Source organism: Rhinopithecus roxellana, chromosome 5, assembly GCF_007565055.1.
Source record: "Rhinopithecus roxellana isolate Shanxi Qingling chromosome 5, ASM756505v1, whole genome shotgun sequence".
In the NCBI taxonomy this organism is placed as follows: domain Eukaryota; kingdom Metazoa; phylum Chordata; class Mammalia; order Primates; family Cercopithecidae; genus Rhinopithecus; species Rhinopithecus roxellana.
The window spans coordinates 167,377,480-167,403,307 of NC_044553.1; the positions used below are offsets into that span (position 1 = coordinate 167,377,480).

The 25,828-nt window shown below is 42.6% G+C and overlaps 1 protein-coding gene across 2 annotated transcripts in view; it reads right to left on the reverse strand.

The window, feature by feature from the left end:
- Positions 1–25,828, reverse strand: part of THSD4 (thrombospondin type 1 domain containing 4) — a 702,136-nt gene that overhangs the window by 381,646 nt on the left and 294,662 nt on the right. For both annotated transcript variants that reach the window (XM_030929758.1, XM_030929757.1), the window contains exon 7: positions 3,365–3,501. In XM_030929758.1, the coding sequence (XP_030785618.1) occupies positions 3,365–3,501 (137 nt within the window). The remainder of the gene's footprint in view (positions 1–3,364; positions 3,502–25,828) is intronic.

The following is a 25,828-nucleotide window of genomic DNA, read 5'->3' on the forward strand; positions in this document are numbered from 1 at the left end:
GTTCAGCCTGGGAAGCAAATGTACTTCTGATTATTTAAACTGAAGTTCTAGAGAGGACAGGATAGTCAGTGGTTCCAACAACTTCAATGAGGGAACTTCAGGCAAATACAGAGAACAAATGCAAAGTAGTATCCAAGTAGTCCTAGTAGCATCAGAACCCTATTAATATACTCACATCCTGGAAAATGTCTGTTTTAGGCTTTTAGCAATTATTATCTGCAAACTGTGTTGCCGTAAAGTTTGAATGTTTTTCATCAATTAGTAAGAATCCATATCCATGTCCTTATAAGTGTTTGCTTTTCTTTTGTATCATCAGCTAATAGACATTTAATGAAATACTAAGAAAACGTTCTCCCAGTGAAAAGACCACATTTCATATTCCTTCCAAGTCATCTCACCACCATATATTTATATTTCTGGCTCTTTGTTAACTATATTTTAATCAGTGTCTCTTAAAACCTTGCTACTCAAAATATGATCCAGGGACCAGCAGCATCAATATCACATGGAAATTTGTTAGAAAAGCAGACTTCCAGGCCCTTCCCCAGGCCCTACTGAATCAGAATCTGCAATCCCCCAGTGATTCACACTATAGCGTGAGAGTGCTGACCCAAAAGAGCATCTGTGTCTGACAAATCTATAACCAACAAGAAAAGGCAAATACTTTTGCATAGAAAATCCAGGTACAATGGTATATATATATATGTAAGCATACGCAGTGATAATACTAATAAATGCCAGTATGCTTACTGAATGCCAGACCCTGTTATAGGGTCACGACTCTTCACCACAACACAGGACGTAGGTACCATCCTCCTTTTTTAGATGATGTACAGAAGCACAGAGAGCTTAAGTAACTTTTACAAAATCACACAGTAAATCAGTGGAAGAGGCATGACTTGAACCTAGGCAATTCGACTTCGGGGGGCAGGTCTGTAACCATTATACTCTACCATTACATTCACCATTCCTCAGCAGTGTGCACCTGTATTCAGGAAATTAAACAGTTGATTTGGGATCTGAAAGATAAAGCTAGATTGCTATCAGGCCCATCATTTTAATTCAGTAACATTTAGAAACAGAGAACATAAAAGTTGGAGATCATAAAACTCTAAGAGAATGCCCTTGGGTATTTTCTGAGGATGCTGAAGCTCTGAGACGATGTGTGAAAACCAGTGGTTTTTCCAAAGGAGCGGAAAATTGGAGGCTATGATGTTTCCCATGATGTTTCCTGCCTCTTCTATACCGCATCCTAATTCTTTCAGTGTTTGCTCTTCCAAAGGTACTTCATACACATCAGATATCAAGTGACACCTTGTTCCTTTCTGAACTTGCATTCAAAATGTGAGAACAAAATCCTGTCATTTGCAATAGCATGGATAGAACTGAAGGACATTCTGTCAACTGAAATAAGCCAGGCATACAAAGACAAATAGCACATGTTCTCACTCATATGTGGAAGCTAAAAAAACCAAAATTGAACTCCTGAAGACCGAGAGTGAAATGATGGTTGCCAGAGACTGGAAAGGGTAGTAGGGACAGGGTTATAAAGTGAGGATGGTTAATGGGCAAAAAAATACAGTTAGAATGAATAAGATCAAGTGTTTGGTAGCACAATGGGGTGACTATAGCTAACAATAATTTATTGTATATTTTAAGATAACTAAAAGAGTAGAGGCTGGGCGAGGTGGCTGAGGCCTGTAATCCCAACACTTTGGGAGGCCAAGGTGGGTGGATCACCTGAGGTTAGGGGTTCAAGACCAGCCCGGCCAACATGGTGAAACCCCATCTCTATTAAAAATACAAAAAATTAGTTGGGTGTGGTGGCGTGAGCCTGTAATCCCAGCTACTCAGGAGGCTGAGGCAGGAGAATCACTTGAACCCAGGAGGCGGAGGTTGCAGTGAGCTGAGATTATGCCATTGCACTCCAGCCTGGGCAACAAGAGTGAAACTCCACCTCAAAAAATAAATAAATAAAGTAAAATAAAATAAAAGAGTAGTGCTGGAATGTTCCTAACACAAAGAAATGATAAAAGCTTGAGGTGATGGATACCCCAATTACCCAGATTTGATCATCACACATTGTATGATGTGTGATGTATGAAAATATCACATATACCTCATAAACATATACATCCATTATACACTCATAATAATTAAAAATATACTTTTTTAAAATCTGAGAATATCAATCCTGCTTTATAAGTTATTTTGCATCCTATTTGAAACCTCCTCATTCAAAATGTTATTGGGAGGGTAGGCTGTGCTCACAAATCACACCTCAATATCCCTAATATTAAACACTGTAGCAATTTATATTCAAAGTATAATAGGAACTTTCAGGTGTTATAGCCAAAGAGCTCCTCCTGTGATAAAACTTGGTCTGCCAGCTAGCTATAGAGTGCTAATTAAGATAGACTCTTCATTTGGGCTCCAGAGTCATTTACCTGCTAAAGCTTAGCTCCACTAATACATATGTAGATGAAAGGAGGGTAGAAGTTCAAGCGCAAATTAATGTGGCTACAGAATTTGTGCCATTTCATCTAAGATGCCTATTTTTAACCAAATGGTGCTTTCTGTCAACACTGAGTATCCCACAAGGATTCTCTCAAGCCCAGAATGTTTGCAGAACGCCAGGCGGGGAGTTCCTGGAACAGACTTCAGAAGCCCAAGGAGGTTGAAAACTTCCTGTTTAAAGTACAACTTCTGCTATAAAAGGCACGAAACAACTTTCCTTTGGAAGCCTGCCCCTTCTGGGGAGAGGCAAGATAAAATATGCCGTTCCCTTAAAATGCCACCCTCATGACGCCAACCATTTCTTGATTTAACCAGCAGTGCCCTTTCCATAACCTCCATTTCACAGGCAAGGAAGGAGCTCCAGATCCAACTAGCAAAGATTGCCGTGTCCCTTGTGAAGCATGTGGTGTCAACATAAATCACTTAATAATGGAAATGCTAGAGTGGGACCTGGTGACGCACAAAGATCAAAAGCACAGTCAGGGCTGACCAAGCAGCCCCATCTCAGCCCACTCCTCCCAGAGGCCAAGGTGGGTGGATCACCTGAGGTTAGGGGTTCAAGACCAGCCCGGCCAACATGGTGAAACCCCATCTCTATTAAAAATACAAAAAATTAGTTGGGTGTGGTGGCGTGAGCCTGTAATCCCAGCTACTCAGGAGGCTGAGGCAGGAGAATCACTTGAACCCAGGAGGCGGAGGTTGCAGTGAGCTGAGATTATGCCATTGCACTCCAGCCTGGGCAACAAGAGTGATTTCCAGTGTTTTCCAGTCCCTCCCTGGAAAACAATGGAGTCAGCAGTCACAGATCAAACACCCTAAGAATTCACCCTAGTTCAGGGGCACTTACCTTGCACTGCCCAGACACACAGATGGCCGTGCCGTTCTGGTCACAAGGGGTGCCATCGATGACCTTCTCAGCTTGCCTTACATAGAAGCGGTAGCCCATTGCCTGGCAGTTCAACTCACATTTGCGATTGCCTTTTACTACCAAAATAAAATAAAATAAAGGTAAGGTATAAGCAATAGCATCTCTGTGGAATCAGCACCTTTTTTCTTCCTATAATTTTTATTGAGATAAAATTCGTATAACATAAAATTAAGCATTTTAACCAATTATACAGTTCAATAAGTCTTTGTATATTCATAAGGTTGCATGTCCAACCGCAACCATTATATAATTCCAGAACATTTCCATCAGCTCAAAAAGAAGCCCTGTGCCTGTGAGCTGTCATTTCAATTCCTCGCTCCCCCTAGATCTTGGCAACCACCAATCTACTTTCTGTCTCTATTGATTTGCCTATTCTAGACATTTCGCAATCACACACTCTTTAAAAGTGCATGAAAGTTATCAGCTCTCCCCATATTCGACGACAGAGGGAAGGGATTGTATCTTGATCTATTTGCATATACAATGCTGAGTGAATATTATAAAGGAATTCTTAAAGACTCTCGCCATGCAAGTAACAGATTCTACTTTTAGACATCCTCCCATGCTTTGCCACTGTCATAATTAATTACGTTGGTCCAAAAGTAATTGCACAATTACTTTTGCACCAACCTAAATATATTTCATGTATCAGCAATCACAGTGAGCACACAATTTTTATGTTCACAAGTCTCACTCTGTAACCCAGGCTGGAGCACAGTGGCACGATCTTGGCTCACAGCAACCTCCGCCTCCTGGGTTCAAGTGATTCTCCTGCCTCAGCCTCCCAAGTAGCTAGGATTACAGGTGCCTGCCAACACAGCCAGCTGATTTTTTTTTTTTTATTTTTTTTATTTTTTAGTAGAGACAGGGTTTCACCATGTTGGCCAGGCTGGTCTTGAACTCCTGACCTCAAGTGATTCACCCACCTCGGTTTCCCAAAGTGCTGGGATTACAGACATGAGCCACCACACCCAGCCATATTCTGCTTTTTTAACTTAATATCTACATGGTTATATCATCTGTATGCCTTTTTAAATGGCTGCAGCTTCCTGTAATAATTCCTCCATTAAGAGATATTTAAGTGATATAAGAGATATAGAGTGATGGCTTCTCCATCACTCTAGGTTGAAGTTCAAAGTTCTAAGCGACGGATAAAACCTCTTTCAAGAGCGGAACCTCGCCTACCTTTATGGCCTCATTTCCTCCTGTTCTTCCTTAAATCCACATTCCTAAATACACATTCTACACACAACTAAGCACTCCCTCTCTTTAGCTGTTGCTTAACTGTTCCTTCCCTCACTTGGTTGGCCTGCATTTGTACTTTGTTTGCATTTCCAGGTCACCTCCTCAGGAAGTCCTCCATGAATCTGGATCCCACCTGTACTTTTACCCCCTCTCAGGTTGATGTGTCCTCCTCTATTTCAGGGCTAACCATGCTATGTTGCAGTGTGGTTTTGCGATAATACAGGATGTCTCTGTCTTCTTCACTTTTATATCCCAGGAACCCAGCACAGAGCTTGGCACATAGCAAATGCTAAACAAATCTCTGAGGAATAAAACAAGGGATGGATAAATGAATATCAGCCTTTTCTCCCCCTTGTCTTTCTCTCCCCTCCTCCTGCTAGATATATTTCCCTACCTCAGAGTGTTTCTCTACATTTCTATCACTTCATACCAAGCCTGGCACACAGACGGTGCTCAGTAAATGCTAAATTACTTACTGCTACAAGGAACATCTCAGAACAATTTAGTTGCTTCCAAAATAAGAATGAAAATAAATTTCAGGCAAGGTATATTTCTGTATCTAAAAGAGACAGACAAGCCAAGTACACACTGATTTAAAAAAACAAAACAAAACAAAACAAGAAAAAACTGTTTTGGAGACAAGACTAATGCTTTGCTCAGCCATAGCCTGTTCCAGGCTGTCTAAAATCAGATTACCAGATTGGATAATACTGACTTTTTCCTACACAACACGATATAGCATATTTCCCCAGTGTGGCTGCCTGACTGTCATAGCAATAAACTTCCTTCTATTCCAAAGCCACTGAAAACCTCTAACAGGAAATAACATGGAGCCTCTGGGACCGCATGGTTCCGGATGATTGCATCATCTAGGTACTCTGAGCTCTATCTTAGAAGTCAAGAGACCTGGTTTCTTCCCTTGGCTGCTCAAAACATATAAGAGGTGATTCGGGGTGGGGGGGGGGGGGAAAGAATGCCAAGATGGAAGCACCTTTGGGATTTATTTCAAACCAAATCATCATTTGATAGATTAAACAACAAGCTTAAGAAAGGAAGTGACAAGTTGGAGGCAAAACTCATCTCCTACAACTTGCTTTCTCATTTCATCTATCAAGACCCTATTCCCTGTCTCCCCAGCTCCTGACTTTCTCAAGCACTAGAACTATCCAGGTGCCTTGCACTGTAAGTAATAAAAGTGTCTGTGAAAGGCAGCCTCATCTGAGAAAGGGTTTGGGGTCCTCACTTCTCTTGGCTTCCTCCCAACTATCTTTATCCTTTGAGATACTATCTTTTGGGGCCACAATTTTATTCCTCAATATTTGCAAACATACTGCAAAACATTCTGAGGGGAAAAAAAAAAACAAAAAAAGCTAAACATGAGACAATTACAGTAGAATCTCCAAATGGCCACAAGAAAAAGAGCCCAGAGGAATGGCCTTAACTCTGGGCTCCTCCCACCAGTAGACATTGGGGACACTGCGTCCGCCTTCTCACACTTACAACTAGGAGATAACTGAAACCTGAGGACAAGGGACTTCTTAACAAAACTGCCTAGCATCCTGTTGCCTTAGAAAATACTCACCCTAGTTCTTCTCATAAAATTATGTAATGACTTCTCTGGACCCTGCATAGACTTCCTACCCACTGCCCCCACCTTTGTGTCTGTGTGAGATGGGGTCTTGTTCTATCACTCAGGCTGGAGTGCAGTGGTGCATTCTTGGCTCACTGCAATCTTGACCTCCCAGGCTCAAGCCATCTTCCCATTTCAGCCTCCTGAATAGCTGGGACTACAGGTGTGCACCACCACACCCAGCTAACTGTTGTATTTTTTGTAGAGATGGGGTTTTGCCATGTTGCCCAGGGTGGTCTTGAACTCCTGGTCTCAAGTGATCCTTCTGCCTTGGCCTCCCAAAGTGCTAGGATTACAGGCATAAGCCTCTGCCCCCCCGCCCCCAACTCCTTTAAAATTCCTCATAAAAATACATTATGGGCTGGGCACAGTGGCTCATGTCTGTAATGCCAATGCTATTGGAGGCTGAAGCAGGAGGACTGCTTGAGTCCAGGAGTTTGAGACCAGCCTGGACAACATAATGAGACCCTATCTCTACCAAAAAAAAAAAAAATAAAATTAGTTGGGCGTGAGGGTGCACGCCTGTAGTCCCAGCTACTCAGGAGGCTGAGGTGAGAGGATCCTTTGAGCCCAGGAGTTTGAGGCTACAATGAGTTGTGATTGTACCACTGCACTCCAGCCTGGATGACAGAGCAAGAGCAAGATCCCATTTCAAAAACAACAACAACCTTTGAAGGGTTTCAAATTAAGGTTTTGCATGGCTATTCACTTTACTCTTTTTTTTGTTTTTTTGCCTTTAAGTAAAGTACAATTCTGATGCCAGGAGACTCTTCTCTAAGCAGATTTTGTCAGGTTTTGTTGGTGCAGGGAAAGGGGGAAAACAGAAGGGGTGCCACAAGCTGGAAGCAATGGGATAAGAGGAAGTAGGCACCAACTTCTCTCTGTTTCTCTCCTTCTTTGTTCTCATCTGTTTCCTGAATGTCCTCCCTGCGTCCAAAAGGAACATTTCACCGTCCACACACTAAAGCAGTGGTTCTTACTGTGGTCCTGGGACCAGCAGCACCAGCATCACCTGTGTACTTGCTAAAAATCCAAATTCTTGGGCCTCACCCCAGACATCCTGGATCAGAAACTCTGGGGATGAGGTCCAGGACATGGTCAAGTTTGGGAATCATTGCTCTAAGGAAAATCAAGCAGTGAGCCGACTTGGAAGCAGCTGACTCTTATTTTGAATCAAAGATATTCAGATCCCTTGCCTGAATTTAAAAGATAATATAACCCCAAATATAGGCACTCTAATTAAATTCGGGATATTAGCAGGTATCTGGAGCCCTGATATTTAAAAGCGCTCTAATCATGAAAAAAAAAATGCTGGTGACTATACAAGAAAATTTAGGTTACTAAGAGTAAAGCAACTAAAAGCTAAAGAGTTTACCCTTGAATACAAGATTTAAATCACTCATTGAATTCTGTTTCCTTGGAAAAGCCATTGATATAATAGTGAAGATTTTTTTTAAAAGTAATAAACTCAAAAGAAAAAGAAAATAGAAAAGGAGTTAACGGTTACAAAATTTAGGAAACCGGAAAGCAGAAGGACTCATCGTAATGACTAAGCCAACCCAAGAAAGCTGATCCTAAGCAGCAATAAAAGCAGCAAAGCTACGCAGCATTACGGAGTCTCCAAAAGGTAACTTTGGAAATGGGGGAGAAAGCCGACCTAAAACTGGAACAACTATGTCTAACAGTTGTAAGAAGTAGTTAGAGGTTCTGCTTTCCAGAATGGCTGTCAGTGCCTCTGAAAATCAACTCTTCCATAAAAGCAAAAGGCAAAAGGCAGCTAGAGTAGCTCTACTAATATTTTGGACAAAGTAGACTTTAAGACAAAGATTGTTACTAGAGATAAGAACATTTTATAATAATAAAAGAGTCAATCCATCAGGAAGACATAACAATCAAGCCCCTAAATACATAAAGTAAAAACTGACAGGCTGGGTACGGTGGCTCATGCATGTAATCCCAACACTTTAGAAGGCCAAGGTGGGCTGATCACCTGAGATCGGGAGTTTGAAACCAGCCTGGCCAACATGGAAAAACCTCATCTTTACCAAAAAATACACAAATTAGCCAGGCGTGGTGGCATGTGCCTGTAATCCCAGCTACTTGGGAAGCTGAGGCAAGAGAATTGCTTGAACTCGGGAGGCGGAGGTTGCAGTGAGCTGAGATCATGCCACTGCACTCCAGCCATGGATGACAGAGCAAGACTCCATCTCAAACATACACACACACACACACACACACACACACACACACACCCCAAACAAACAAACCTAACAGAATTGAAAGAAGAAATAGACAATAATACAATGGTAGTTTCAAACTTTGATATCCCACTTTCAATAATAAATAGATCAATGAGACAGAAGATCAATATGGAAATACTTGAATAACACTATAAACTAGTCTTAGATATCTACAGCAGATCAGTAAGGAAATAGAATACTTGAACAACACTATAAACCAATTAGACTGAGATAGCTATAGAAGATCAATAAAGATAGAGAATACTTGAACAATACTATAAGGCAATTAGACTCAGATAGCTATAGAACACTCCACCCAACAGTAGCAGAATACACATTCTTCACAAGTGCACATGAAACATTCTCCAGGAGGGAATAAATGTTGGGTTATAAAACAAACTTTAATAAATTTTAAAATATCAAAATAATGAAAAGTGTGTTCTCTGACCACAACTGAATGAAATAAAAAAATAGCAGAAAAAAATTGGGTAACTTTTTAATACATGGAAATTAAACAACATACTCCTAAATAAAGAATCAAGAAAAAAAAAACAGAGGAAAATTAGAAAATACTTTGAGGGCCAGGAACGGTGCTCATGCATGTAACCTGTAACTTCAGGAGTCAAAGGCAAGAGAATCACTTGAGGCCAGGAGTTTGAGACCAGCATGGGCAAAATAGTGAGACCCTACCTCTTAATTGTATTTCTATTTACTATCAATGAGTATTCTGAAAATGAATTTGAAAAAGAAATTCAATTTACAATAGCATTAAAAAGAATAAAAATATTTAAGAATAAGTTTAAATAAAGAAGATTTATTCATTGAAAACCTCAAAATATTGTTGAAATAAGTTAAGGAAGATCTAAACAAATGGAAAGATATCACATTTTCTTGGATCTAAAGATTTAACATTGTTAAGATGGCAATACTCTCCCATATTGATCTACAGATTAAACACAAACTACCAAATGGCCTTTTATTTTTCTGAAGGTAATCCTAAAATTCACACAAAAATGCAAGGGACCAAAGAAAAACAGCTGGAGGATTCATATTTCCTGATTTTAAAACTTACTACAAATCAACAGTAAGTGTGGTAGTTTCATAAGGCTAAACACATAGATCAATAGAATAGAACTTAAGAGTCTAGATATAAACCCTTACATTTATGGTCAATTGATTTTTGACACAGGTGCCAAGACAATTCAATAGGGAAAAAACACTGTTTGCAGCAAATGACAGCAGGATAACTTTGCATATCTACCATGCAAAAGAATTAAGTTGGATCCCTACCTCATACCATATACAAAAGATAACTCAAAATGGATCATCAACCTTAATGTAAAAACTAAAACTATAAAATTCCTAGAAGAAAATGGGTATAAATGCTTGTGATCCTGGATTTGGCAATGGTTTCTCAGATGATATGATATCAAAAGAATAAGTGACAATAAATAAATAAATTGAACTTCATCATAATACTTCATTGAGAAAATGACACAATAACCCATGGAATAGGACAAAATTTTTGCAAATTGTATATCCCATAAGAGACTTGTATCCAGAATCTGTAAATAACTCTTATAACTCAGCAATATAAAGACAACCCTGTTTAAAAAATGGACAAAGTGTTTGAATAAACATTTCTCCAATGAGGATATACAAATGGCTAATAAGTACATGAAAAGATGCTCAATATAAATAGTCATTTGGGGCATACAAACAAAACCACAATGAGATACAACTTCACACTCACTACGATGGCTAAAATAAAGAAGACAGAGAATGACAAGTATTGACAAGGATGTGGAGAAATTAGAACCATTATACAATGCTGTTGGGACTCTAAAATCAAATTGCCTTTTTTGAAAATATATGGCAGTTCCTCAAAATGTTAAACATAGAGTTACTACATGACCCAGCAACTCTGCTTTTAGGTTTACACTCAGAAGAAATGAAAACCTACATTAACACAAAAAAGTGTACATAACTATTCATAACAGTTGTCTTTGTTTGGGGTGCTATAACAAAACACCTTAGATTATGTCATTTATAAACAACAGAAAAGGCTGGGCATGGTGGCTCACTGCCTGTAATCCCAGCACTTTGGGAGGCTGAGGCGGGCAGATTGCTTGAGATCAGGAGTTCGAGACCAGCCTAGCCAACGTGATGAAACCTTGCCTCTAATAAAAATACAAAACTTAGCCAGATGTGTTTGCACACGTCTGTAATCCCAGCAACTCAGGAGGCTGACGCAGGAGAACTCAGGAGGCTGACGCAGGAGCCCTCACGACTTAATTCCAAAAGATCCCACTTCTTAATGATATCACATTGAGTATTAGGTGCCAGCATATGAATTCTGGGGTGACACTAACAATCAGACTGTAGCAGCAGCATTATTCATAACAGCTAAAAAGAGGAAACAACTGAAATGTCTCTCAACTGGTGAATGGACAAACAAAATGTGGTATATCCATACAATGGAATATTATTTGACAATAAGAAGGATTAAAGTATGGATACATGCTATAACATTGATAAATCTTCAAAACATTATGCTAAGTAAAAGAAGCCAATCAGGCCGGGCGCGGTGGCTCAAGCCTGTAATCCCAGCACTTTGGGAGGCCAAGACGGGCGGATCACGAGGTCAGGAGATCGAGACCATCCTGGCTAACATGGTGAAACCCCGTCTCTACTAAAAATACAAAAAACTAGCCAGGCAAGGTGGCGGCACCTGTAGTCCCAACTACTTGGTAGGCTGAGGCAGGAGAATGGCGTGAACCTGGGAGGTGGAGCTTGCAGTGAGCTAAGATCCAGCCACTGCACTCCAGCCTGGGTGACAGAGCGAGACTCCGTCTCAAAAAAAAAAAAAAAAAAGAAGCCAATCATATAAGGCCACATATTGTATAATTCCATTCACATGAAATGCCCAGAATATGCAAATCCATGGAGAAAGAAAGTAAATTAGTGGTTGCCAGGGCCTGAAGAAAGGGGATAATGTGGAGTGACTGCTAATAGGTATTGGCTTTCTTCTTAGGATAAGGAAAATGTTTGCAATTATATCGTGATAATAGTTACATAATTGTGAATGCACTAAAACAACTAAGCTGGTGAATTTTATGATATATGAATTTTATTTCAATAAAGTTGTAATTTTACAAAAAGGAAAAGAAGCAATTAGTTTCCCAGATTCACAGGAAATCATCAAATAAGTAACTCAAGACAATTTCTGTTTCCAGATTGCAGGAGTCTATCAAGTGCCCAGGAAAATGGTGTCAGGACTGGGATTTGATCTTTCCCTACTTACAATCAATAAGTTATCCTGTTACTGTTTCATGGATACAAACAGAAGATAGAAGGTTTCTGAGTGAGAGATAAACAAGAGCAAGCAGTGTGAGCATTAGTATGTGTCAGTTTCCCTTGCCCCCAAGCTCCACAGGGGCAATGCATAAGGGCAGGGCCCATGGATACTGCATATACAGTGGCTTTGTATTGCAGCTGAAGAACACTGAAGTTGAGAGATCTATTGCTTTTATTGAAAGCAATAAGCAACCTCTCATCCCTCAAGGTTGCTCACTGCAAATACAAGCCTGAGAAATAATCTGATTTTAGGGTGGTCAAGGCCTTGCATTCTTGGTCTACTCCAAAGACTTGTAAGAGTACAAGAGACCCATGAAGAAGTGTCTCCCAATAAATAGATAAAAGTAAACCCTCATGAAGGTCACATCACTTGAAATTTCAAGACACTGGGACAAAGAAAAGATAATAAAGTATCCTGAATAGAAACAAAATAGTATCGGATTTCTCAACAATAACTTTGATGGCTGAACAATAATTGAGTAACGCCTTATAATTTTTGAGGCACAGTCATTTCAAAATTAGCATTCTATATCTAGTCAAATTATTAATCCTTAGGAGAAAATAAAGCATTTTCAGAAATGCAATTCTCACTCAATTTACCTGTCATGCACCCTTACTGGAGGATGTAGACTACCACAACAAAGGAGTAAAACAAGAAAGTAGAACGTGTGGGATCCAGGAGACAGAATACCTAAGCCAAAAAAAGAAGCAAAGAGAATGCTCAGGACTAGGAAGAAAGGAGCTCTCAACAAGACAGCTGTACACTAGGAAAAGACTAGAGCAGGTCAGAGAGTTCCAGGAGAGAATTCTTCAAGATGAAATGGGTAGAATACCCAATACATTTTGAGATATTGAGATTTTAAGATGTTGAGACATGAAGCTACTGAAAGATGATGTACAAAATTTAGAAGAGCTTGGGTTGAATTAGTATGAAGTACGTAGAAAAGAAGGCAAACTAAAAATCAAAAGGTATTTATCAACAAAAGGAAGTCAGATTTCAGGAAAGGAAATATAATCCCAGTATATGTAGTGGATGCTTCACTATGGTGCCCAGATAACCTACCCCTACCTGCCAATCCCAGTCAGTCACACCCCCCAGCAGTTAGGAGCTGGCTCACAGGTGTGAATTTCTGGAGCTTGTGCTGTGCCTGAGGGAGCTGCCTCCCCCAAGGTTAAGCTCCTCCCCAGGGACAGCTCCATGTAATGACTGGTCCTCTGGTACAAAGGCCCACCCTGTCTCAATTGCTGGTAACTCTTCAGGGTTCTCCCTGCTCAGAGCTTCCTGTAGGACAAGTTGAGGCCTTGGTGTGACTGCATCACAGCCCAACTTTCCCTCTGTCCAATCCTGCCTCCCACATCCATCACAGGTGTTGTGCCCCATGGAACACTGGGCACAAATCTCTGCTTTAGGATCAGTGCTCTGGAAATCTGACCTAAGGTAGTATATCACATGGCTCCAGTGTGAAGTGCATGTACATAGTCATCATACTGTAAGCAATGGTTATTAATCTAAGCCAAATTACAACAATTATATTGAGAGGGTGTAGGATGGGGAGTGTGTATGCATGGTGAGGTCTAGGGAGAGGATAATGAAAGAGGACGAGATCTTCATTTTTTATGTTTTTTAAAAATTATTTTACTTTAAGTTCTAGGGTACATGTGCACAACGTGCAGGTTTGTTACATATGTATACATATGCTGTGTTGGTTTGCTGCACCCATTAATTTGTCATTTATATTAGGTATTGCTCCTAATGCTATCCCTCCCTCATCCCCCCACCCCACGACAGGCCCCGATGTGTGATGTTCCCCACCCTGTGTCCATGTGTTCTCATTGTTCATTTCCCACCTATGGTGAGAACATGCGGTGTTTGGTTTTCTGTCCTTGTGACAGTTTGCTCAGAATGATGGTTTCCAGCTTCATCCATGTCCCTACAAAGGACATGAGCTCATCCTTTTTTATGGCTGCATAATATTCCATGGTGTATATGTGCTACATTTTCTTAATCCAGTCTCTCATTGATGGACATTTGGGTTGGTTCCAAGTCTTTGCTACTGTGAATGGCACTGCAATAAACATATGTGTGCATGTGTCTTTATAATAGCATGAATTATAATCCTTTGAGTACATACCCAGTAATGGGATCACTGGGTCAAATGGTACTTCTAGTTCTAGATCCTTGAAGAATTGTCACACTCTCTTCCACAATGGTTGAACCAGTTTATACTCCCACCAACAGCGTAAAGGCCTTCCTATTCCTCTACATCCTCTCCAGCACCTGTTGTTTCATGAAGATTTTCATTTTCAACAGAACAAATTTAAAATGTAAAAACCCAGAATTAGCCGGGCCGGCTCATGCCTGTAATCCCAGCACTTTGGGAGGCCAAGGTGGGCGGATCACGAGGTCAGGAGATGGAGACCATCCTGGCGAACACAGTGAAACCCCGTCTCTACTAAAAATACAAAAAACTAGCTGGGCAAGGTGGCAGGCACCTGTAGTCCCAGCTGCTTGGGAGGCTGAGGCAGGAGAATGGCGTGAACCCGGGAGGCGGAGCTTGCAGTGAGCAGAAATCGTGCCACTGCACTCCAGCCTGGGTGACAGAGCAAGACTCTGTCTCAAAAAAAAACAAAAAACAAACAAAAACAAACAAACAAAAAATGAATTAACAATATAAGTATTATTTAGAGATAAGGTAAAAATCAGAAGAACAGCTAAAATGGTTGGGGAATAGGAAAGATTAGGGAAGGGGCAAACTTTTAGAACTATTTGACTCTATAAAACATGTACACACATAACTTGAAAAATCAATTTTTTTTTTTTTTTTTTGAGGCGGAGTCTTGCTCTGTCACCCAGGCTGGAGTGCAGTGGCCGGATCTAAGCTCACTGCAAGCTCTGCCTCCCAGATTTACGCCATTCTCCTGCCTCAGCCTCCTGAGTAGCTGGGACTACAGGCGCCCGCCACCTCGCCCGGCTAGTTTTTGTATTTTTAGTAGAGACGGGGTTTCACTGTGTTAGCCAGGATGGTCTCGATCTCCTGACCTCGTGATCCGCCCGTCTCGGCCTCCCAAAGTGCTGGGATTACAGGCTTGAGCCACCGCGCCCGGCCGAAAAATCAATTTTTAAAAAATCTAGAAAATAACTTTAACAATTCAGGTTCTTAGAAACAAAATCATTCTGTGTAGTTATTATTAATGGGAGGTCCCTCTCATCTCTATTCAAAATCAACAAAAAACTACAAAACTCCTTGCTGTCTTCTTAGGAATTTTGCATAAGTGGAAGACACTTGCAAAAGGGAATGCTGCCTTCTAGGGAAGCAAAATGTTGCTAAAGTGTTGAGGTTTTGAATTTTAGGGAGCCTTGCTACTGCATAGGTTTGCATTTGCTCTCAGTCAGCAAGAAGGAGACTTTGGGAGGGAAGGGAGGGGCCAAAAAGTGGAAGGAAACAAGGTTCAAGCTTTTCCCACAATTGCACATTCTCCTGCTCTCATTTTAGTGGGGAGAAAAATTGAGGTACGAAAAGAGGAGATTCTGTGCACAAACATGTGAAGCTGTTCCTGGAGAATAGGTAGCATCTGTGCTTAGCTGCAGATCCATTCAAACTTCACAAGGTCACTTCAAGTTGAGCACTGAAGCCCTTACTTCCCAGGCTCAAGTTCTTTTCTCTTTTTTTTTTGTGGAATATACGATACCCCTGTTCAAGAATTGCAGCCTAGTAAACGCAGCTCATAAAACTTGGAGGTGGCAGGGTGCTTACCCAACACATGCTGATGAATGAAGTGTAAATGAATTAGAAACATGTGGATACAATGTTTTAAGTGTGTATGCAGGGGTTAAATAAAATAAGGTGCTTGCTCAAAGCAAAGCAATGGACCAGTTTGCAGCATTTGGTCTAGTAACTAATCCAGGAACAGCAGGAGCCACAGCAGTGCCAGGCTTCTCCTCCACTGACTGCATTATCTACGTATTATTGCTCCCGTTTATGACAGAGTATCCTCCTGCCCTTGGATTCCAAATTCTGGACTAGACTCAGATGATTACTATTTAAAATGCTTTCTCCCAGACTGCATTTTCCAGGACAAAGTTATGGAAAATAAGATGAGAATGATTCTCAGAGCCCAGGCTCTTCTCTGGAATTAGAAAACTGTTCCGAAAAAGTCAGAAGAGAAGAGGGGTGAGACTAAGTCTTAGCTTTTCCTGTTCTGAAAAAGAAAACTGTTTTGAGTGCTTTCCATTATTAAAGGTTAAATGCAAAAACACACAGCTTATCAATTGCCTAATACCCCAAACCTTCCATCCCACACTTGGAATTTTTTTTTTTTTTTTGAGACGGAGTCTCGCTCTGTTGCCCAGGCTAGAGTGCAGTGGCACTATCTTGGTTCACTGCAAGCTCCGTCTCCTGGGTTCACGCCATTCTCCTGCCTCAGCCTCCCGAGTAGCTGGGACTACAGGCGCCCGCCACCTCGCCCAGCTAGTATTTTGTATTTTTAGTAGAGACGGGGTTTCACCATGTTAGCCAGGATGGTCTCTATCTTCTGACCTCATGATCTGCCCACCTCGGCCTCCCAAAGTGCTGGGATTACAGGCTTGAGCCACTGCACCTGGGCCCCACACTTGGAATTTAAACTTTAGAAGTTAATACTGAATGTCCTTTAAGGGGCATTTCTAAAGGCAATGTCCTTTAGAAATGTTAGAAGTGCCCTACTGAATCTTTATTGACTGTTTTAATAGGCTTGGATATCTGGATTAGAAACAGTGAACAAAAATGTCTTTTTAAATTTTCATTTTGTTTTTCTTTCTACAGCATTACTGAGGTGTCATCACACACAAAAACATCCCTTTTAAGCCCTGAAAAAAATCACTGGCTCAATTTTCTATCAATATGCTTCTTAGCACTGCTCATACTTAAACACAGTTCTAATTGTCCACAACACTCTGATTCAGAGGCTTTCAAACTTTAATGTACATCAGAATTACCTGGGGGTCTTTTGTTAAAACAAGGCTGATGGACACGGACCCCACTCCCTGGAGTTTCTGATGCAGTAGGTCTAGTGTGGAGCCCAAGCATGTTCATTTCTAACAAGTTCCCAGGTGATGCCAGTGCTGCTGGGAGCCACACCTGGAGAACCTCTGCTCTAACTGAAGCTTCTGAACTAGAATAGAGAAAGGAAACCTTGCTTGTAAACAGGCTACTAGCTGACACCCTGGGAATGCACTGCCATAGCTAAAATACAAATTGATGTTTTGCTACTTAAATAAAAGGTTAGTTTTATACTTGAAAGCTAGACAGTGAAGACTGCAGCCATCAGGAGGCCTTGCAAGGGGGAAGTTTCCTTTTGAATTTTCAGGTATGGTCTGTCTATGCTGTACAGAGAACAGAAGGGACAGGAACTTCTCTTCCCTTTTTAGCTGCATTTGGATTTAGCAGGCATTTGGATGTAGCTGCCTAACTTAGTCCTAACTTTTGTAAATTTTGTATGTCTAGGGTTTATTGAGCACCTACTATATGTTAGACCCTTTATATAAATTAATTCAGCCAATCCTTGCCTACGGAGGACAAAGACCCTGAGGCTCAGGCAAGTTTAGTGACTTGGTTACAACCACATGGTTGGTAAGTGGTTGAGCTCAGCTGTAAACAGGTCCACGTGACTGAAATGTCATTGTTACCACTGCACCCCCCCACCTCACTACTCCACTCTGGAATCCAAAGATACTCCAAACAGAGCTTCCCACTGCTGTGCTGTGCTGCCAATGGGCTACAGCTGTGGCACCACTGGGGCCACAAAGTCACCTGCTGCAGGCCAGATTACCTACCTACCCCCACCCTACTTGGATCTCATGGGGGCCTGGGGACTTTCTGCTTCCCCTAGGGCAGCCAGTTAAATAAAGGAAGCCTCCCTCCTACGGCCCAGAAAGTTGCCCCTGTTTCTGTTCTGGATTTCTAACACCATGCCCCTGCCTCCTACGCAATCTCCTGGTCTACTCCAATCAGCTGCAAGAAACCTGTGCAGAACTGCATGGGTCTGCCCTGGTGCTGGACATAGGAGATGGCTGTCAACCTCTCCTTCTGTTCCCTCTTTCTGCACTCCCTGGCTGCCAACTTTCAATCTTCTGCTGGGTTGCCAATCACTAATGCACATTTCTAGAGCACAACCCAATTTTCTCAAGGACAAGGATGCATCTCTGTCAATGGCAACAAGCATTCTAGAAAACTCTTTCAATCCCTGTTATTGGCTCTACCACCAAGCTATATCATTCATTCACTGTGAGTTCTCCTCCTCCCTTTCATTTCTTCTGCCAAATCCCAGCCCAGGCCTTCATCAGCGTGTGTTAGAGGTTACACATTCTCCTAGCTGGTCTCCCTGACTCCAAGCTCCCTGCCCTCTTCCCCATTTGTCTGGCTCAAGCTATATTATCCCCAAACCTTCCTTCTTCAGGTCACCCTCCCTTCAAGAACCTGTTGTAGCTTTATACTCCTCCTTTCCCACCACTCCTAAAGAACCACCCTCCCACCATCACCTCTTCTCCAAATGCCCTGTGCTCCTTCTCCACCACCATGGTTTTGTACACACTGTTCCCCAGGCTGGCGTGTCCCACATTCTATTCTCTCCCTAAATAAATTTTACCTGACCTTGCAGATGTGACTCCTGGAATCTTCCTCTATCATAGCCACTCCTATTAATCTTGCTATCTCTGCACTACATGGACCATCACAGCTAGAAAGACCCCAACCAATCCTTTCATTCTACACAGTAGAAAACTGACACCCAGAAAAGTGAAAATACTCGTCTAGAGTCATCCTGTTTGTCAATGACCTCACCACACTTAAAATATTGCACAGAGATTTCCTAAACTGATTATAATGACACCCAACCTGGCTAGAGTGCTTGCATTGTACCAAGTACTGTGTGAGACCCTGTGTATATATTAGTTCATGTCACTCTTAGAGAAGTAGATACTATTACTATCCCATTTTACAGATGAGAAACCTTTGGCTCAGAGAGGTTAACTTGCTAAAACCCACACTGCTAGAAAGTGGTGGAGCCAGCAGGATTCAAATTCAGATTTGACTTAGAATTCTACCCTCAGTGCCCAATTAAACTCTTCTTTCCTCTGAGTACATATTCTCCCTCTAAGCAGATGCTCACCCTCTCAAGGTCAAGGACAGTGCCTGGCATGGTGCCATGTATGAAGCAATGCTCGTTCATTCACCAGATGTTTATTGAGCACCTGTTGTATGCCAGGCACTGTGCCAGAATCTAGAAATAAGCAAATTACTAAGAGTCCCTGCCCTCATGGGACAATCGACATTTATTCATTCATGGATTTGTTTACTCAGCAAATACATATTAAGGATCTTATTCCAGATACTATACTAAGTACCAAAGAAATAATTTTAAAAGGACACCAGATCCTCGACCTCCTGTAACTACAATTTCAAGGGGAAGACAGGTATGAATTAACTAGTCACACAAATAAGTGTGAAATTATAGCTGTGAAACAGGAGTAGAAGTTTACTATGTGAAGAGGAGTGGAGGAAGGAGGAGCATTCCAGGCAGAGATATATCCAAAGGCCAGGAGCACGAAGCACACAAGATGCTGGCTGAAGTAGAAAGCACAAGCTGATACCTAGTGAGGCTGCAGAAGTAAACCAGCAGCCCAGGTCATGCAAGACCATTGTTCTCATAGAAACAATGAGCAAACTTGTCTAGAGTCCTGGGAAGTGCTACAGCTTGCATCCTGCACACTTAAAACCCAAACAGGGAACAGCAGTGGCTTCCCGTTCGTAGAAAGTTCCTAGACACATAGTTTCATGGGATTTGGCTAAGCCAAGCTTGTCCAAGTTATCCAACCTTTTTCTGAAATGTTTCCTATTTCTCTCATGTCAGATTAAATCTAAAGCTGGAAAAAGTGACTGAGAACAAATGCCATTATGAAAAGGCACCATGCCGTTCAAAACTCTTCACGCTGTGTGACACGTTGTGTTACATCTTAAAATGTTATATTTAATAAAAAGTAAGTTGGAAAGGGGTTCTGCCAGTAGAAAGCCAGTCTGGCCAACTGTCAGGAAAGCGGCTTGACAGCTGCAGCAAAAGCGGGAGGTCATGGCCAGTGTTTTACGGCTTGGGAAAATGTCTAACTATCTGAGAGGATATATGTGTTAAAACACAGACTAGGCCGGGCGCGGTGGCTCAAGCCTGTAATCCCAGCACTTTGGGAGGCCGAGGTGGGCGGATCACGAGGTCAGGAGATCGAGACCATCCTGGCTAACCTGGTGAAACCCCGTCTCTACTAAAAAATACAAAAAACTAGCCAGGCGAGGTGGCGGGCGCCTGTAGTCCCAGCTACCTGGGAGGCTGAGGTGGGAGAATGGCGTGAACCCGGGAGGCGGAGCTTGCAGTGAGCTGAGATCTGGCCACTGCACTCCAGCCTGGGCCACAGAGCAAGACTCTGTCTCAAAAAAAAAAAAAAAAAAAACCACAGAATAGATACGTATCCTCCAGCAAAATGATGTGGCTGGGGTTTCTCCTGTCAAGAACTGAGGCTGCTGAGAGCTACGAGAAGGATGTCAGGGAAGGGAATTCTGGTACAAACTGCCACATAAAGGTCTTAGAAACTAGAGAAAGTCAGAGGCAGTGGAAGCGGTAGCACCTCTGCAGGCAATACTTCCCATCCCCTACTATTACCATCTCAGGAAATAGGTATATGTATAGGTATGTGTGTGTGCATATGTATGCATGTACATGTTTTATGTGTGTACATGCATATGTATATATTATGTATGCATGTGTATATATGGTATGGATGTGTGGGCATATCAGAGTATGTGTGTATTTATAGGGCATATGTGTGTGTTTACATATATACATGTGTCTACATGTGCGTATACATGTGTACATGTGTATGTAGATACGTGTGTGCACATCCACACATTTCATTCAGAGTCTATTGGTACCAGGCCAAAGCACTCAACAGTGATAGGAACATGCGGGTTCATCAGGTGGAAAAGCTTGGCACTTGAACGCGTGGGTCCACTCAGCGAATCCCGACGCCTGAACAACAGGCCGTGCACTCAACAAAGTCTGTCTGTCTCTCTGTGTGTGTGTGTGTGTGTGTGTGTGTGTGTGTGTGTGTGTGTCTCTCTCTCTTCAAAACACTGAGAAGCAGACTTGGGAGACACTGGAAAAAGAAGGTTTTAGCAGGAAGAGAGTTTTGATGGCTTCAGGAAAAGAATGTTCTGGTATGACATCATCCAGGAATTCAGGGAAAACTCCAAGGAACTCCAGCTCCCATCATCTTTTTTTTGGGAGTTGAGGGACAGGTCTCACTCTGTGGCCCAAGCTGAAGTGCAGTGGCGTGATCTCAGTTGACTGGCAGCCTCTGCCTCCCGGGTTCAAGTGATTCTCCTGCCTCAGCCTCCTGAGTAGCTGGGATTATAGGCTTGCACCATCATGCCCAGCTAATTTTGTATTTTTTGTAGAGATGGGGTGTCACTATGTTGCCCAGGCTGGTCTCGAACTCCTGAGTTCAGGCAATCTGACCACCTTGGCCTCCCGAAGTGCTGAGATAACAGGTGTGAGTCACAGCACCCGGCCAGTCTAAACTTTTGACTGCAGAACCAGTGAGTGAGAATTGTCTGCGCCTCTGCCCAGTCCTTGTGAGCTTCTGTGCTTAGCACAGGCTTTGCACCTGGGGGGCAGCGGAGCTCAGTGGGGACTTTTAGACTGGATGTCCTCTGTCACCTTCACAGCATGTCCCTTAACAGCCTTCCAGAGGGCTCTTGGCCACTGAGCTTCCCATTTTGGGGTTTAATGAAACCCACTAACAAGTGACTTTCAACATATTTCATCATGCTACGCCTCTCCTCACAACCACCTGGTCCTTCACCATCCTCAGAATATCTGCATCCAACTCCTAAGGCAGGTTTCAAGGCCATTGCCCTCTTCAACTGGGCCTGTAACTAACTACTCAATTGTTCTCCTCATTGTTACAGAAACATAGCACAGGCATTCCCATCTCAGTGGCTCTGTTTCTTCTAGTCCCCTGTCCAGAATATACTTGGTTCTCCAATCTGCCTTCACAAATCCCACCTTTAGCATTGAGCTCCAGACCTACGACTCCTGGGAAGCCTTTCATGCTGACATCTGTTCAGAAATATCTGTCTAGTGCTGAGTAGAAGCAGGTGGAGATGTCAGAGGGACTGACATTACTTTCATTAAATACACAAAAATGCAAGTAACTGTATAAACACCAAATTGTGGCAAGTGCTGTGATGGCAAAGTCTCCCAGGGTATATACAATAGAGAAACGACTTAGTCCAGGGTATCAGGAAAGGTTTTACTGAGGAAGTGACTTCTGAACTGAAATCTGAAGGATGAGTAGGAGTTAGCTCTGTGAAGGAGGAGTGGGGAGGAAGGCATCCCAAGCAGTAGCACCAGCCTATGCACAGGCTCTGCAGCAGGGGGAGGAGTGAAAAAAAGGCCAATCAGGTACTGTGGCTCACGCCTGTAATCCCAGCACTCTGGGAGGCGGGAGGAGTGAAAAGAAGGCCAATCAGGTACTGTGGCTCACGCCTGTAATCCCAGCACTCTGGGAGGCGGGAGGAGTGAAAAGAAGGCCAATCAGGTACTGTGGCTCACGCCTGTAATCCCAGCACTCTGGGAGGCGGAGGCGGGTGGATCACTAAGTCAAGAGATCTAGACCATTCCGGCTAACACGGTAAAACTCCGTCTCTACTAAAAATACAAAAATTAGCCAGGCATGGTGGCATATGCCTGTAGTCCCAGCTACTCAGGAGGCTGGGGCAAGAGAATCGCTTGAACCCAGGAGGTGGAGGTGGCAGTGAGCTGAGATTGCGCCACTGCACTCCAGCCTGAGCAACAGAGTAAAACTCCATCTCAATAAAAAAAAAAAAAAAAAAAAAAGACAAATGTGGCTGGACAACAGTGTGTACGACAACCCAGAGGGGAAGTTCACCTTCAAGTGTCTAGTTTGCACCATCTCTCTGGATTAGGGCTACCAAATAAAAACACGATGCTCAGTTAAATATTTCAGATATGCAGCACACATTGGATGGGACATACTTATACTATATACAGGTTTAAAAAATTGTGTATCTGATATTCACATTTAACTGGGCATCCTGTATTATTTACAAGCAACCGTACAACCAAATAACGCATTTTTCTATGTAACTCAATTATATTCTTAAATACAATGGGTCTTAATTTTTATGATTTGATGTCATTCCATCTTAGTGATTGTCTCAATTGGAGAACCTTGGAGCAGGAAGACTCCTTATAGAAATCGGCTAGTCTGACCTTCTCACTTCACAGATGCGAATAGGAGGCTCAGGAAGGCCCTGGAGCTGCTCAAGGTCACAGATAGAGATTCCTCTGGGGCTTCTTTCATGCTTCCCTGCTGTGCCTAGGACAGTGCTAAGCACACTATAAAGCAGCTTAATCAATTGTTCAATTGAATTAACAATCTCATTTACATGCCTCTGTACAGAGGGGGATGAATAGATACAATCCCAGACACCCAGGAGCTTTCAAAACAAAATAAATAGCAAGCCAGACAGAGTAGGAGCCATCTGCACATGCACAAACACAGGGACAGACACAAAGGACACGGGTAAGGGGTTGATTCCACCAACCAGACTCCAGCCTTTTCCCTGAGATTCTACAAAAGCCTGGGAACCAAGGCTCACCTCCCTCCCTGGTGGCGTGGTGAGTTTATTCCTGCATGAAGGCTCATTGGATTTACATGGCAAGTATGGAAAGTGATCATTTTTACCAAAAGATGGAAACTGTGACCCTGAAGGGACTCACCAGCCTCATTCATTCATCCCATTCAGGCTGCAGTTATTTGCTGAGAGACTATTTCAGGCCCTCTCTGTAGGCAGAACACGTTCCATCCAAATATGCACAACCACCAAGAGAAAAAGGCAGGGGCGGGCCCCTCCACCACTATTTACCAAACGAATGCAGCCCTCCACATTCAGCTCGAACTGAATGTAGGGGGCATAATCCCCCTGAGTAAGCTTGGCTTTCATTCCTCCCCAGGACGTTAAAAGACGTCAATCCATCCCAATCACAATCAAATGCAAGCATTTCACTTCCCCAAAGACAAACAAGGATTTGGACAAATGAGAAACGGAGGTTCCCTTGTGGCTGCATGAAAAGCAAATTCAGTAGCCCCGGCTCCCTCTCAAAGGAAGCACCAGGAAGGATGTGCTTGTCGTGGCCACACAAAGCGTGGCATGAGCTCATCCTGCCAGAACCTAATTGAAACCTCAGGCTGAAACAGTATTTGGTGGTATTTGAGGGAAAAGGATGGGAAAAGACAAAAAGGAAAAACAAATGATGTGTACAGAAGACACATGAAAAGCAGCCGGCTTCTTGAATGTGGGACAATTTGGATGGTGGCCATTGAGTTAAATGAGGTGTAGCCTTCCTCTCAAGCTCTCTGAGACCCAAAGATGTTCTGCAGAACTAGCTGCTGCAGCATTATGCTTCCATAGCCAAGGCCCTTAGGGTTCATTAGAACCTTCAAAATGTAATTATATTCAAAGAAATGTGGCAGGAAGGATTCTGGTTAGGCCTTTAGGCAAACCACCTAACACACTGGAGAATCCACGGAAAGGCATACAAGTGAAAGAGAAAGAGGATGATCTCTGCAGAGTCCTTACCTGGGTTTGAATCTGAGTTCTTCCACTTAATAAGCTTGTGTCATTGGACAAAGTAAGTCTATGAACTTTGCTTTTCTTATTTGTCAAAATTGGTATGACAAGGCTTATCTTAAAGATTTGTCTGTGAATCAAATAAGAGAATGCTTGTAAAAGCACAGGCACTCAGTAAAAGTTAACTTCCTCTCTTCTCCCATGAAACTAGATACCCAGGGAAGTAGGGAAATGTCTGCATTTGGAAGCTTTATAAGAATTGCAGGGCCGGGCGCGGTGGCTCAATCCCAGCACTTTGGGAGGCCGAGACGGGCAGATCACGAGGTCAGGAGATCGAGACCATCCTGGCTAACCTGGTGAAACCCCGTCTCTACTAAAAAATACAAAAAACTAGCCAGGCGAGGTGGCGGGCGCCTGTAGTCCCAGCTACTCGGGAGGCTGAGGCAGGAGAATGGCGTGAACCCGGGAGGCGGAGCTTGCAGTGAGCTGAGATCCGGCCACTGCACTCCAGCCTCGGGGACAGAGCGAGACTCCGTCTCAAAAAAAAAAAAAAAAAAGATTTGCAGACATGGAAATATCGACATTTATCAATATGTGGCAACCCCTGGCAGAAAAGTTGGAGTGGGCAGTAGTCCCCAGTGGTCTCAAGACTTCATTTGAATATTCTCTTGCTCTTAAGCAGTAAATTGATGTTCAGCTGTCATCAGAGCCCTTCTGAGCTGCCTGTTCTTTTAATTTTCTCTGATAATTATCATACAAACATGGCCAAGTTAAAATATCCCTGGAAGAAGAGTAGGGAGATGGGCTCCACGACTTTTTGGCTGCATTTCAGGACTCCAGCTGCTCGGCAGCGAAATCTAGAAATGCTGTTGAGGGTCTCATTATTCTATTTTCCTCCGCTGTATGGTTCTTGTAAACAGCCACCTGCAAGTTTCATTTTGTTATTGGATCTGGATAGAGACCTAGTTTTAATCTTCCTTCTTGTGAGAGTCTCCTGTGTTCTGAGAGGCCATCATCTCCTGCAGTTCAATCATCGACCACTGATAAACACAAGGTCTTAATGAAGAACTCATTATTCTTTTCCCTCAGTGGAAGTTCCCACTAACAAGCATACTTAATGGAAAGCGTGTGACTACAGACTCAGATACCTGGAATGAACCCTGGTCGCCCGCCCTTCTCCTTACACTGAACATAACCATAGCCAGGAAACCTGTGTGATACTGGCTTTTTC